We start from the raw sequence: 15,482 nt of genomic DNA, 5'->3' as shown, positions 1-15,482 counted from the left end.
AAACGAGGGAAAGGTTCATTTTGATCCTCCGTAGCTCTCTTTTTTCTTTTTTTTTCTTGAGCCCTACCATTAGACACTCCTTAACCTATAAAAAAAAAATTCCCATTGATTGACACGTGATAACTCATTTGTTATGCCCACAAGTGGAGGACCCACAACCCCAAAAGACCGGTCTAGTAGGGTGGGGTTGCCCCCCACTTATAAGCACACAAGGACTCCATTTCATAGCCGATGTGGGGCTAAAAGAGAATCATTACAATACCCCACCGATCAAGACACTCGATGCCCCTCATCGGTCCCCGGGTAACTGGGCACCTGACTCGGGGCGGACTGGGACCCACCGGGTTTTCACCCGCTCAAGACTTAACCCTGCCTCCGCGAACCCAGCCCTGATACATGACATGGACCAGTGCCTCATGCATGCCCACTGCTCTCAACGAAAGACCATTGTTATGCCCAGCAGTGGAGGACCCACAACCCCAAAAAGACCGGCTTAAGTAGGGGTGGGAGTTACCCCCACTTATAAGCATGCGGACTCCATTTCATGGCAGTATGGGACTAAAGGGAATCATTACATCATTCTATATATATATATATATATATATATATATATATATATATATAAGATTGTATAAAAAAAATTATGCACTTGTGATGTGTATTTATTGGTGGATTTCCTTCTGATCAATTAATTTCCTTCAGATTTCTCCTTCATCCCCTTTGCTTAGGTGACATCAAGTGTATATCCAAAAGATAGGAAAGATGCCGGAATATTTTACAAAGTGGCAGTAAAAATATCTTAAAGTAGTGCATGGCATGATGGAATTTTTTATGTTAGTCTTAATCATTATTATTATTTACTATTAATTATATATATTAATCCGTTTAGTCTTAATCATTGTAGCTAGCTTAGTTTTAATTGAATACTACTAATCAATTAAATGCTAAAGTTTCGTTTTCCAATAGTTCAATGATTATAGCAAATCTCATCAAAATCAACCAAATAATTATTATCTTAATTTAATGATCATGATCATTTTCATTTTATAAATTAGTTTAATATACATTTTGGTAGTATTTCATCTATGTTTCATTCATGCATATCTTTTTGTAAACCTTTGCCCACTATAGAATAACAATTCATTTTTTTTTAAATTTATTCACTTCTTTCAATTTCTTTTTAAAAAAATTATTATTTTTTTAATGTATTTTTCACCTGATTTTTTTTTTAATAAATATGAACTATTGAGCTAAAAGGGCATCGAATCCACCATCTAAAAGAGAAATGAACTAGCTAAGCATGAATTCTCATAAAAGATCAAATTAATTTTAATATATAAACTTGATCCAAAATTTTTTTTTAAAAAAAAGCCTTTTCTTTTATGTATTTTCCCCAATAATTACATGCTTACATGCTTACAAGATCCTCTTTCACTTGTTATAATTACAATCAAACACTTCATAATATATATTTATATACAGTGTGAATTCTCATATAGATGAAATTAACAAGTTATATAGATACATAGTAATTCACAAAAGAAAAACATCACATTGTTCTCACTCTCTTTGTGTGTCTCTCTCTCTCTCACTCATTGCACTTTGCTTGCCATTTTTAATCAGAAGATCATGGAAACTCTCTCTCTCTCTCTCTCTCTCTCTCTCTCTCTCTTCATTCCCAACCCATTCAATTCATTCATTCATTCATTAATTCACTCATTCAAAGGCCAACACTCCCACCACTCTTGCTCACCAGAATTAACAACAGCCATGGCTTCTTCTTCTTCTTCTTCTTCTTCTTCTTCCTGACTGAAAAAGCTCACCTTCTTCTCCATCTTATCTTCTTTGCTCCCATTCTTCAACTCACTCTCATTCCCTTCTTTCTGCTTCCCTATCAACTCTGCCAGCTTCTGCAACTGTACCCAAAAGTACTGATCACTAACTATAAACACATACATAAATACATACATGTACATATATGTGTGTTTATTTAAATAAATTTATTACCTGTTTGGCAAGAATTTGTTTTTCCCTTTGAAGAGCTTCAAAGCTGGAGAGAAGTTGATCATAATCAGATCTAAGAGAAGAATACTCTCTCTCAAGCTGCTTAGACTTCCACCTGGCTCTCTTGTTCTGAAACCAAATGGCAACTTGTCTAGGCTGAAGACCAAGTTCTCTAGCCAGCTGAAGCTTCTGTCTTGGCTCAAGCTTAGTTTGGGTCTCAAACATGGTTTCCAGTGACTTGATTTGCTCTTCACTAAACCTCTTCTTCTTGTCTTTATTCCCACTGCAATTCCCCTTGAAAACAAACCCTTCTCCTCCATCCTCTATTGCAGAGATAAAGTCCTCACTCTCCATGTATAATTAAAGTGTATACTATTACTACAAGTCTAGCTAGTACTACTACTACATACTACTGCTACTACTGATCACTCTAACACTTTGTTCATTTTCTTTTGGTTTTTTAGAAAACTTTGGTGAAACATACAAAGAGGGAGATATAAAGAGATGGAGGAGAAGGAGGGGTTGGTGATGGTGACAAGGTGGCCAATGGAGATGTTTATCGTGGGAGAGTAGTCTTCTTTTGTTTCATGGTCATGAGAGGCTTGGCCACTTGTTGCTTCACAGAGTCTACTTCTCTTTCTCTTTCTCTTTGCTTTCTTTCTTTCTTTCTTTCTCTCTCTCACTAGAAAGAAAGGTGGCAAACATCCCTTGTCCTTCTATGACTCTTGTTCTATTGCTTCTCTGATGAGTGAAGAGGAGGAATTTGGTGCATGAGAGATCTGGCCTAATTGCCATGCCAAACCGGTCTCAAACTTGAACCAAACCGAACCGAACCGGATTGAATTGTGTACAAGATTATTCATTAAATAATAATAATAATAATAATAATAATAATAATAATTGTTTCCCTTATATATTATTTAATTTTAAAAATTGATTCCCCTTTCAAATAAATCTGGTGTTTTGTTTATCTTGCCTGTTTTTAAAGTTTTCTTTTTGATTACTGGTGGACTTATAATTATTGTTTAGTTTTCTCTTTTTGTTTTTTTTTACCATGTTGCTTTGTGTTTTTATCTGTTTTGTATTCTATTTTTTTTTCCAGTTTAATATATGTAATTTATTTATTGTATTTATTAAAAAAAATAATATTGGTTAAAGTGATTGGTGATCCATTTTATCAAAATAAAAATTAAAAAAATTGAAATATATGTAATGTTAATATGATATAATATCTATATCGTTATAGTACACATTAAAAAAAATATAAACTTTGGTCTGATATTGTTTTAATAAAAAATTATTTTTTGATTTATAATTAGTAGTCTTTATAAGTGCTTCGGTTTGATTTTGGGTTATTTAACAGCATTGATTAATGAAGGAATAAGTAATATTATATAACAATTTCTTCATAGGTAGTTGGTTACCTCATTGCTTTCCCAACTTAGAAGTTACGGATTCGAATATTATTTATAGTTTTTCGGTGTATAAGTAATTTTATTTTCTAAATATCAAAAAATAATTTTAAAAAAAAATCGGGCCAAAATTTTTCTCATATCCTACCTTGTTTGTGTTTGAAAGGTCTTGAGTTCAAAACCTATCAAGCACACAATACAAAAAAAATATAAAAGTGCTTATCGCCAGTTTATCAAAAAAAAAATTCATATAATTTTTTACTATTACACTATTTATCACCCGTAGGCCACAAGCAAATCGATACTATACTATTTTTAATATATATATATATATATATGAGTAAAAATAATATTTATAAAAATTCTTGGCATTATTGTAGATTAGCAAATTATTGCGCAATTTAATAACACAATAGTAACAAAGTTAAATAATGAATCTGAGCTTTTCATAATTATGTAAATTATAAATCTTTTTAATATTATAAAATTTCGTGTTGACCACACTATGTTTAGATTTACATATATTATTTGATAATTTTATTTTTTTATAATATTAATATCAATATTATCTAAAATGTTAAAATTAAAATTAATAAACTAAATATTAATTATTATTTATATATTTGCCCAGACACTACGTTTATGGTTATCATACACATGCACTTACCTTTCATCATGTAAAAACTAAACAAGATTTTTTTGGTTTTTAATACAATTTTACAGTCATATTGTCTGTGTCATACATCAATCATACACGGTCCTATCACATTTATATCATCATGTCACGTTTCCTTCAAACATATCAACCTAAATTTTTTATTTTATTTTTGACAATAGTTAGGATAAAAATCCTAACTATTAATTGCAATAGTTTATTTATCTTTTAAAAACTAATTAACATGGTTAAACATTATATGAAAAATTAAAAATCCACCGCCATGTATCCTTGGAAGATTTATAAAAATGAAACTAAACTGATAAATTATCTTTTGTCATGTAACTTTATAGAAAAAAAAATACAGCTCCATCAACAAAAATCCACAGGAGCCAATTTAAAAACATATTGTAAATAGTACTCATAATCAAAGAATATTGCATGAACAATATTCTATATATGCAGGATTTTGAATCCTTATTTGTCCATACACTATATATCAAGTGTTTTTACCACCGGACAAAGCTAGTGTTGGGTAAAGCTAAATAAATATTAACATTATTTTTATAATATGTATATATATTTTCAAATTTTAAACAAAACCTAGAAAAATATAAAAACTCGGTTCGGTTCGTTTCGTTCCGGTCGGGTCGGTTCATGCTTAAAAAAATTGGGTTCGGTCCAAACAATTAGGCTCAAGAGCAGGATAAAGGAGGAGGGGTCCGCGGGACAGCATAACGGACAGGTGGCATCAAAGCAAAAAACGACAAAAGGATAATACTAAATAAAGAGGACGGTGACGTGTCCGTGTTGGACCAATGATAGTGACAACCAGAGAACCGTGGGCCAAAGAACCAATAAACATTCAACACGCGTCTATCGCGGAACATTGTGGGCCCGGGCGCGGCCCGAGGGACGTGTCCGTGAACTAGTGACTGAACACGTGGCTCGCGCGTGGAGTGTTGGGTGTGGAGCAACGCGTCAGCGTCACGGTAGGTGTCGGTCCTCACTTGGTGCCACCCAACCAGCTCCCAATTGGACCTGGTTGGTCAGCTTACTTACTCTCTAGTCAAGACAAATGTCAACATTTAAATTTAAATTTAAATAAATAAATTTTATTTAATTTTAATTTTAATTTTTTTAATATTATTATTTTAAAATAATTTTAAAAATATACCCAAGAATGTATTAAATATTTTTATGTGATGATTGATCAAGTGAATGTTTAAAATTTCAATAATAAATTAAGATTTATTTAATTGGCTAAATTTTGAAATTTATTCTTAAGAAATATAATTATGAAAAATATCTTAATTTAAGAATTATATAATTTTCGTGATTATAAAACGAAATGAAAAGTCTTATTCAAAGAATCGCAACAAATGTTAGAAATATTTTAGGCCAACTAATCTAACAACCCCTAATAAAAATAAATCGAATTATTAAATATTTATAAGTAAAAAATATAAAATAATTAAATAAATCTATTATTTTAACTTATTCTTCATTGTGTCCTCTTTTTTTTTTCTTTCCTTCAAAAACCATTCTTTATGACTGGATAAATACCATGAGTTAAATCCCCACCATGTTAGATTGGGACGTGTGATATAATTCCCGAAATTTGTGCATATCATTGACAAATGAATTTTCCACATTTAAAAAAAAAAATGTATCATAATATACGAGGAAAATGTTTAATTTGACTTTAAACCATTTTTTAAATTTATATATTTAAACAAATATTATTGATAATTAATTTATAAAATGTTAGTATTAACAAAGAGTTATGTTATTATTATTTATAACAATACAAATTTTATTTCAAAATATTTAATCCTTATTAATATTCATAAGTCAAATTTAATAAATTAAGTTTTTCCTAAGTCATTTTCCACATTTAAAATGCTGTTTTTCTCAATAACTTTTGTTTGGATGTATTCATAGCCAAACGAAGACTAGTTGTCAAGCCAATATACATTTTATACGTAAAATAATAACAATGGTCCATAATTAAATCCATATTTTTCTGTCTGACAAAAGAAACGTATAGTTATCAAAAGAAAAACTTTTCATTTCCATATATAATTTTCATCAACATAAATGCTCATATAAATTATTCTTTTTAATTAAAAAAGAAATTAGAAAACATTACTATCAATCTAATCAAATCAATGAAAACAAAGTTTCTCAACATATGATTGTATTAATCTTGTATTCCTTTCATATCCACTCAAGAAATAGACACTCCTTCCAAAAGTCATATACATATATTTATATATTACTAAACATTATTTGTGAATCCACAAATATTGAAAAGTGAGCGAGTGTTATTTGTGCAAGATACAGATTATATATATATATATATATATCTAAGCTAAGTATTCCAACTTTATAGGATATCCAAATGATCGAAGTGAAGATTTCTTTTTTTTTTTATTTTTCATGAAATAATATAAATTTAATCAAGAAATATATATATACAAACACTTTCGATCACTTGAATTGATTATTGATGCCACTACTGCCAATATTTATATTTATATATTATTTAGGATAATATTATATATAAAATACTTTCTTATCATCATATTGCTTAATTAAGTAAATATCAGTGAATATATTATATAGGTATATTAAGAAAGTTGATTTTTGGTATACTTGGTGTATTTTGATTAAATAAGGAGAGAAGAAAATAAAATATTTAAATGAATAATATTATCAATCAACAAATAGCACTCAACACAACACACAATTTGGATGAGTCATGTGTGTTGGATAATGTGTTACATTAAAAATAATGCATCATGAACAATGTAATTATATAAATAAAAAATTAGCAAATCCAAATAAATATTCCATAGTTGCACTTCATACATATTCTGTATATTTTCATACATACTATTACAAGAACAGTTACAATTAATTTATAAGTTTTCTTATCATGCTTGGACATTGAAATAACTTATTTTATGATATTGATAAAAACTTATTTTATGATAGAGTACAAGTATGAAAAGTGAAAAATCATAAATTTAACATATGCTATTATAATAATCAAGGCTTATAACTTATTATGATCACACATCTCTTAATCCAAAATAACATTAATATGATATTTCAACTTCAACAAATATATAATAGTTCTAAAAATCCTAATCTAATACTACCATTATTGAACAATATACTAGTCAATTCTCAAAACCAACCAAGAGCTAAACTTGAAATATGTTTATTAAAGTATATGATTAACATAAAAATTAATTAACCTGCTCCTCAGACTCTTTTTATGTTGTAATGTGCTCAAATGAAGGTATTATACATACCATCAAATAAGTTTATATGTTTCAAGTTTATATCTCAAAAGACAGATTTAAACGGAATTGAAGGAAAGCATCTCAGCTTATCTCTAATCAAACCAAACATTAACTAGATCAACAAATACTCATTGTCAATTACACACACACACATACTATATATATATATATATATATAATAAGATGAAAAGTTTATGCATGTTAAACAAGCGCTTGTTGGAAGTTATATATATATATATATATATATCTCAAAGCACAGATTTAGACTGAAACAAAGTATTTCAACTTAACACTAACTAAACAAAATATTGCAGTAATGAAAACAAATACAACATAGAACAATAATTAAAGAATTTGTAACAAATACAGCTTGTTGGAAATTGTATCTTAAAAATCAAACACTAGAGTAGAGTGTTGAAGCCGAACACACAACTTAGATCAACAACTAATCAATGCTACACCAACTTTTCATTTTAAACAGAAAACAGAAATACAACATCTCATATTAATATAATCAAACAGAAAGTTACACTGTTAAACACAAATACAATTTAAAAAAAAAAAAAAAAAAAATTTCAAATAAAAACAATGAGAAGCTAGAACTTTGGAAAACCATGTTGAGAACCTTTTATGTGCATACTTCTCAATGTGGAAGAAGAAGAAGAAGTACTATTTAGCCTTGGAGACTGAAAACACAAATGCATCAGAAAAAGTTAACACAGAGACATGAGACAAGTCATGGGAATGCATGAAAAACACACTTCACAAGTTATGGAAGAGAGAACCAAATCCTTACCCCACAAACTCTCACAGATTACAAGGTATTCACAAACCTCTACATATCTATATCTATCTATATATGAATAAAAGAAAACCTAAAAAAACCCTTAAAAAAAAATAAAAAAAGAAGACAAAGTTGTGTAGGGAAAAGTTGGAAAACTTTTCACTGAGTTAAAAAAGGGTTGTGTCTCTGTATCAATCTGTCAGTGAGTGATGGGTGAGAGAAGAGGGATGATGGGATCCAATGCATGGCAGCTGATGACGTTGGGTTTTCTTGTTCTTTGCCTGCTGTTTGAATAACTCAAACAAAAGAAAAAGAACCATAACCCTAACCCTAACCCTAACCCTAACCCTAAGACCGTACAATGGCAGCAGAAGCACAGATGACTGCTCCCACGAGCTTAGCAGCATTAGAGCTTCCACATGCCCATCTTCATTTCTCATTAAATGGAACTCATATGTAACTAATGATATGATGATGATGATGATGAGTATAACAAGAAGAAGAAGAAGATCTTACAAAGTCTTCTAGTATTCATGAAAACAACATCATGCATGTTCTTGAAAATAGGAACAGAAATGATGAGACAAACTTTTTGCAGCTTTGAGTGGATAAAAGCCATCATCATTACACCAATCTGCAACATTTATGCATATACATAACAAATCACAGAACAAAAAGAACAACAAAGAAAACTAATCACTGTGTATGTGTGTATGTGTGTGTGTGTGTGTGTGTGTCTGTGAGAGAGTGTTCTAGAAAACAAAAAAGGGAAATCAATGATGAAACCCTCTTATAATTTCCAGAAAGATAAAAACAAAAGAGAGAAAGAGAGAAAGAGAGAACTCCCTGATCGAAGATCTGCAAGTATAGATAAGAAGGTATGAAGCTTTAGAGACTTGGGGGGAATGAAGCCTGGTCCGAGGGCTCTCAAAAATCTTATCATCATGAAACAAGTCATGACAAAATCTATGAAAACATAGAAATAGATCTGAGAGACAACACATATAGATACCTCGAGCCAGACAACATTCCCCTCAATAATAAAGCTCTTCTTCTTCTACTTCTCTTCTTGTTTTGTTTCTTCTTCTCATGATCACTCACGAGTCACAACTCTCTCTCTCTCTCTCTCTCTGTCTATGTGACTCCCATGACTCACGGCTTCATTCAAGGGGGGGAGGGGTTATAGAGGAGTGAGAGGTGGAGGAGAGAGAAGAAGACTGAGTGTGGGGTGATGATGAATGAAATGATTACAAAACACAGAGACTCATATTCTAGTGAGAGAAAAAGTTGCTCTCTTTGACATTGCTAATGTAGTTGTTATCCCTACTATTACTCTTCCAAGCATCCCATGCCCTACTACTCTTCTTTATTTATTTATTTATTTATTTACATCTATGTCTCTTGCAACATCACACAGATCATTTCTGCCATATTTATGGTGAGAGTTAAATGGTGACAGGCTTAGGAGAACATGACAAGGATATGAAATAACTCACAATAAAGATGGAGAGAGAAAGATAGAAAGAGACACAGGTCTTGAAAAAAAACCCTAGCAAATAACCATATGGATGAGATGAGATGAGAAAGAAGAAGAGGTGGTGATGATGATGGTGGTGGTGGAGTTGGTGAGTTTAATAACAGAAGAAGACTCAACCACCACCACCACCACCACCACCACAACCATGCACCATCAATCAAAGCAGCAACTACATTGATTGTATTTGTTTGTTGCTTACTTCTTGTTTGCATGCTATTATTAGTTTATCATTTGCTTGTATATATATATATGCTCTCACTTTGCTTTTACTGTTATGCTAATTTATTTATTCATTTATTTTATTGGACTTTGTTACTGTTTGTTTTTCTTTGTTAGGATCTCTCAGTCACCACCACATCTTCTTTTCTTTGATTTGCTAAGCAACAACTTTGTTTCATAATATCTTTCTTGAGATTCACTTGTTTATATTATTATTTTTTTAATCAATATGTTTGGATTAAAATTTTTGGTTTGAAATTTGGTTTTTTAATTATGAAGGTTATGGATCATATTATTTTATTATTTAGAAGTAAATCTTTTCAATTATTGAGATTTTAAATTATTCAATTTGGTAAAAATTGAACTTAAAATTATATGGATAGTTTTGGATAAAATGGAAGATATATATAATTAGAATTAGAAAGATAATAATAATAATAATAATAATTTTCTAATTAATGAAAACCAACATGTAGGATTTAAATTTGAATCTTATAGGTTGTCTGCCTATATATAGAGATACATACATAATTGAATTAAAAAATATTCATCTAATTCAATATAAAGTATTCAAATTGAATACATATAAGTATATATATATATATAATAATAGTAGCATCTGATAAAACATTTATTATGGTCAAATGAAAGCCCTCTCTTTGTACTTTTGTGGGCATTGTCACTGTGAGGTGATATATTTTATGTTCTATGAATGTACCAAAGATTAAATAAAATAAACAATTCAAATTTACCTAAACATTAAATAAATATATAAAAATTTAAATTAATAAATTAAAAAAATAAATAAATTAAAATAAAATAAAGAAAGAAAGCCCTCGTTCACCGCGGCCTTTTTCACGCCGACGGTGACACCAAGATGTCCGACAAGTCTTTCTGCAAGGACTCTTGTCTATCTGACTTTCATTCAATTTTTTTTAATTTCTATTATTATAATTCTTTTTTTTTTATTTATTAATATGTGTTTTGATTTAATGGTGAATTATAATAGAGTGATTTTTCATTGATTTTATTGGTGTAACACTTTGTTTGTAGGTTTGTTTTAAAGAAAGAAAAGTTATATCTTAGCATAAATTGGTTGTTAATATTGTTAGAATATTTTTAATTTTTTTACTCAATAATATTAAGGAAAAATTACTAAGTTTTTTTTCCCTTGTATTATTTTAATTAGAATCAAACAATAACTGAGCGGATGGTGATGTTACTTACCACTAGAGGAGTGTTGGTAGAATTAAAAAAAACAGTGGGTTAGAATTAAAATTCAATTATTAATTTTCCTTTTAAAATATATTTTTGGTTTTTATGTTGGTAGGAGGATGTATTATTTTAGTGTGGAGTATTGTTTATTCCATAATTTTATAATAATTTTTTATAAATAAACAAACATATATATATATATATTAAAAATAACTCTTTATTTTTAACAAAACTAACTCTTTTAATGTTTTTGAAATAAATTTAAAAATTATTAAACATAAAAATTTTAGAACATATAAATGTAAAAGAAAAAAAAATATATCTCTATATATGTGTGTGTGTTTTTAATGATTTCAGTGTTACTATGGATAAAGAGAAATCTTTTTTAAAGAATTTTATTGAATAATATTTTTTTAAATCATATTAAATTATAAAAGTTCATTAAACAATCACCTCTCACAAATTCCACTTTGAGATGTCTAAATTTCATCAAAATAACACAAAAATTATGAGTTCATTGATACTTTTATCACATCAAATAATTTAATTTTTTTTTAAAAGATCCCACTTCAGCACTTTGCTGTCCTGACCTTTAATTAGTTTAATTTCCACTAACCTTCATGTTCATTTGGTACTACTCCTTAATTATTCTAGAACCTATAGTCTATAAATCCTTGAAAAGACCTATTTTCCCATTTTTTTTTAACTGAAAATGAATAAAGAGAAAATTTCCAAGGTTTTTATTTTGGGACAGTTTCTTTCCTTTCATTTTCATTGGCAGAATAATCTTCTTTGTTCTTTCTCTTCTCTTTGTCTTTCTCTCTCTCTTTAAAACCAAACAAAGCATTTGATTTAAGATAAATAAGAGAGGAAAGCAAGTTCCATATTTACAGTTGAGTAGTTGTTGTCAATAGTGCCAACTTGCAATTCATTCTTGGCCTTGTGATATCCTTGTGGTTATCTCTTTCATTTATATATATATATATATAGCCATAATATATTTTATCTTATTTATTTGTGTGATTTCATATTTGGTTTAGTTAGTTTGATATTTTTTCTAATGCTATCTTAATTTTAGATCAAGTATTTGCATGAAAATATGAATTAAAATTAATACAACTTTCTTTATTTATCGATTTTGTCATTGAGTCTATTAATTTTAGGACATAATATATATACCCACACCATTTGATGATGGACGATCTCTAAATTTTATGAAATTTTTGTTCACAATGAAAATGTATCACTATCATGCTTAACAAAAATAAGTAAATTAAAATTAAAACTCATATTTCAATTTATGTAAAAGTTACCCAGATCCACATTAAATATTGAGCTTGAAAATAACGTTTAGAAAACATATTTAATAAATCTTGAAAAAGAAAATGCCATTTCACCAACTTGTCTAATAAATGGGTGACAGAATCTAACTATTTGAAAAATTATTATATTTAAATCACTTTGCTCATATATATATATATATGCATATTGAATTCGATTTCTTCTACATGTAATTAACATTTCATATTATTCAATTGTTGGAAAATAATAATAATATAGCTACACCAAATATCATTGTTTGTTTACAAACAACACACACAAATATATGAATAAATATTTAACTATAGTAAGATGCAAGAAATGAAAGAATGATTATTTTTATTAATTTATTTGATTGGCATTGTGATTGCAAGGTTCCATTCCCATCCATATATATTATGGACCACCTTGTGCCCTAAGTCTAGTCTCCATCCACCACAAAAATTTAATGCAAAGCCCACTTGCCAACTTTGATGTCCATATGCAACCACATCTTGATCACTTCAAGCACAAACCTAAGTTTAGACCACTATGAGTGATGCTTTGATAGTCATGGTCCACCATTTTGTCCTTCTTGACTCCTTCACTATAAAACATATCATCAACAAAAGGCCCTTTTGTACTTTGATCTTCTTCTTTTTAAGTTTTTATCATTTAGTAAAACCTTTTTATGTTACATGATGAAAAGATGAAAGTGTTCATCATTTGTTGTGAGTGCATGGCAAATCCAACATTTGAAACCAAAACCATGTTAAGTGCCTATGCATGAGGGGACAAGATCCTTTCTCAAACCACCACATTTGTTGGTCTTTTGGTACCACCATTCATATATTATATATAATAATATATAACAACATCTTGTCAAATAATTTCATGTCTACATATTATATATATATATGTTAATTAGCAACTTGATCAACCCTAATATGAATTCAACGAGTCTTTGTATAATACAAAATGACAATGTAATGCAAGATATATATATCTATATATATATATAGACTTACTTTATAATCACAATGTCTGGTTATCCTAAAAAATGATGACTTTTAGAATATATATTCTCAGTACTTATATATATATATATATATTTAATGTGTTTATAGTAATATAATGAAAAATAATGTGACAACCACACTATGGAAATGCGATGCAAAGATAAACTTTTGGCCTTAGGAGTAAGCACATAATTTATATATATATTTAACAAGGTTGGGCATCTTAACTTAAGAAATAATAATAATAATATTATTATTATTATTAATATTCATAATAATGATAATAAAGAATACGTCTAAATAGTTAAAGAATAAATGCATGCATTGAAAGAAGGAAGAAGAAGAAGATGGAGTCTGAAACAAAGGGCCCGGAATCCGAAAGGTCACAGTGTTTGCATGGGAATTGGGACCCTCATGACCATTAAATAAGGGCTGTCTGAATGACAAACTAGAAAGGGTGAATGGGAGTTGTTGGAAAGCACTCAACCTGCCATTAATATAAGTTAGGGTTTCAGAGCTTTAGTAAGTACCACATGACTAGATGACTATCTGTAGAGTTGTAGGGGTGTAGAGTTGTAGAGATTATAGATTAGGGCCCATGCATGCACTCTTATTTTATCTTTCTTTCAAAGACCCCTGCTGTCCTTATTTCTATGGGTTTGGGACCTGCATGTCTCACTGATAAGTTGTTTATCTTTGTCTTGTGTTGATCATCAGTGAACTCTTTTAATCTTCATTGTTTTGGTTTTTTAGGCTTTTTACTGCAAATGAAGTCAAGTGGTGAAGTTGTGTTGTTGTATTTGCTACTTCCGGTTTCCAACCTTTTGAAGAGTGAGTCTTAATCCTTTTTATAAGACCGTATCTTATAAATTATTTAATGTATTAATTATTTTTTTATCAAAATATTGTTAATTACTCAACATTTTTTTGTTAATAAAAATTAAATGCACAATTATTACTCTCTCTTAGCTATGGGAGGAATGCAAGCCTCTTTGTTTTCTTAATTAAGCCTCTCTCATTCACTTTGGAAAATCATTTAATATGTCTAATATTCTCTCAGCCTTTGGACCTCCTCCATTTTATAGTTGCGATAGAGTCATAAATTGTGATTTTAAAAATTAAATCTCCAAAAAATCAGTATATTTAAATGGAGTAATTATTTAGTTGTAAAAAAAATTAAAATGATATGTCCCAATATTTTGAAGAGCAAAACTAAAAAAAATATACATGCATTATTGACAAATAAAATGTTTCTAACTATATCAACTAGATTTTTTAAATCTTTGTGAAGTAGTTAAAAGGGTCCTATAAATAGGATGGGAGGTAGTAATTTGTGTCACAAGAGAATCATGCTTCTATTGATTTTTACAATAATTGTATTCATTTATTGAATGAGTACACTATCCGTCGGAGAAATAGTGTAATAATTAATCATTAAGAAAGAACATACAATTTCTATATGAATAACCTCAGTGAAAACATATTGATAAAAATAAAATTTTATTTGTATATTGAAAGAGCGTGAGGCCATGATAATTCTTATTCAGTTAGCTTGTCAAAATACATTTTAACATTATTAATTGACTTAGTAATATTTAAAATTGATTAAAAAATAAGTAATTGTGTTGTTTGAAATTAAGATATTGTGAGAAATGGAGTTAAGAATGTCTAATATGGGCATTGAGATAAAATACATGCTTGGCACAGTTAATAAATTTAGAAATATAAAAAATACATAAAAAAAGAAGTTAATCATATTATTTAATGCACAAAAACCATTAGAAATGGACTTTGGAATGCCCAATATAGGTAATGTAGTTAACAAGATCAAAACATTATTTGAAAGTATTAGTAGACTTATAAATGTTAAAAATAGACCAAAAAGAGGTTAACCACACAACTTAAAATTTGAAAAGATTAACATTTGAGATGAGTTGTGAGCTCTTTGATTACATCAAGAGATTTTATTTACTAAATTAACCTTTTTTTTATAGAGATAAGAAAATGGTCCAAATTACCACCAA

At 29.0% G+C, this 15,482-nt stretch overlaps 1 protein-coding gene across 1 annotated transcript; it reads right to left on the bottom strand.

Moving 5' to 3' along the window:
* Nucleotides 1-1,362: 1,362 nt before the first annotated feature.
* LOC120279303 (homeobox-leucine zipper protein HOX6-like) lies at nt 1,363-2,591 on the bottom strand. The gene is made up of 2 exons (XM_039286212.1): nt 2,008-2,591; nt 1,363-1,916 (listed from the first exon to the last, which is right to left on the bottom strand). The coding sequence occupies exons 1-2, from the start codon at nt 2,356-2,358 to the stop codon at nt 1,713-1,715; spliced, it is 555 nt and encodes a 184-aa protein (XP_039142146.1). The 5' UTR covers nt 2,359-2,591; the 3' UTR covers nt 1,363-1,712.
* Nucleotides 2,592-15,482: the final 12,891 nt, after the last annotated feature.

The sequence above is a fragment of the Dioscorea cayenensis genome, chromosome 16, assembly GCF_009730915.1.
Source record: "Dioscorea cayenensis subsp. rotundata cultivar TDr96_F1 chromosome 16, TDr96_F1_v2_PseudoChromosome.rev07_lg8_w22 25.fasta, whole genome shotgun sequence".
Classification (NCBI taxonomy): domain Eukaryota; kingdom Viridiplantae; phylum Streptophyta; class Magnoliopsida; order Dioscoreales; family Dioscoreaceae; genus Dioscorea; species Dioscorea cayenensis.
This window is presented reverse-complemented; position numbering and strand designations above follow the sequence as displayed.

Bases quoted from the DNA above. Each gene is read 5' to 3' on its own strand.
- LOC120279303 (XM_039286212.1), bottom strand. From the start codon at position 2,358: ATGGAGAGTGAGGACTTTATCTCTGCAATAGAGGATGGAGGAGAAGGG. The intron at 1,917-2,007 runs GTAATAAATTTA...TTTTGGGTACAG, and splicing joins AACAAATTCTTGCCAAACAG to TTGCAGAAGCTGGCAGAGTT.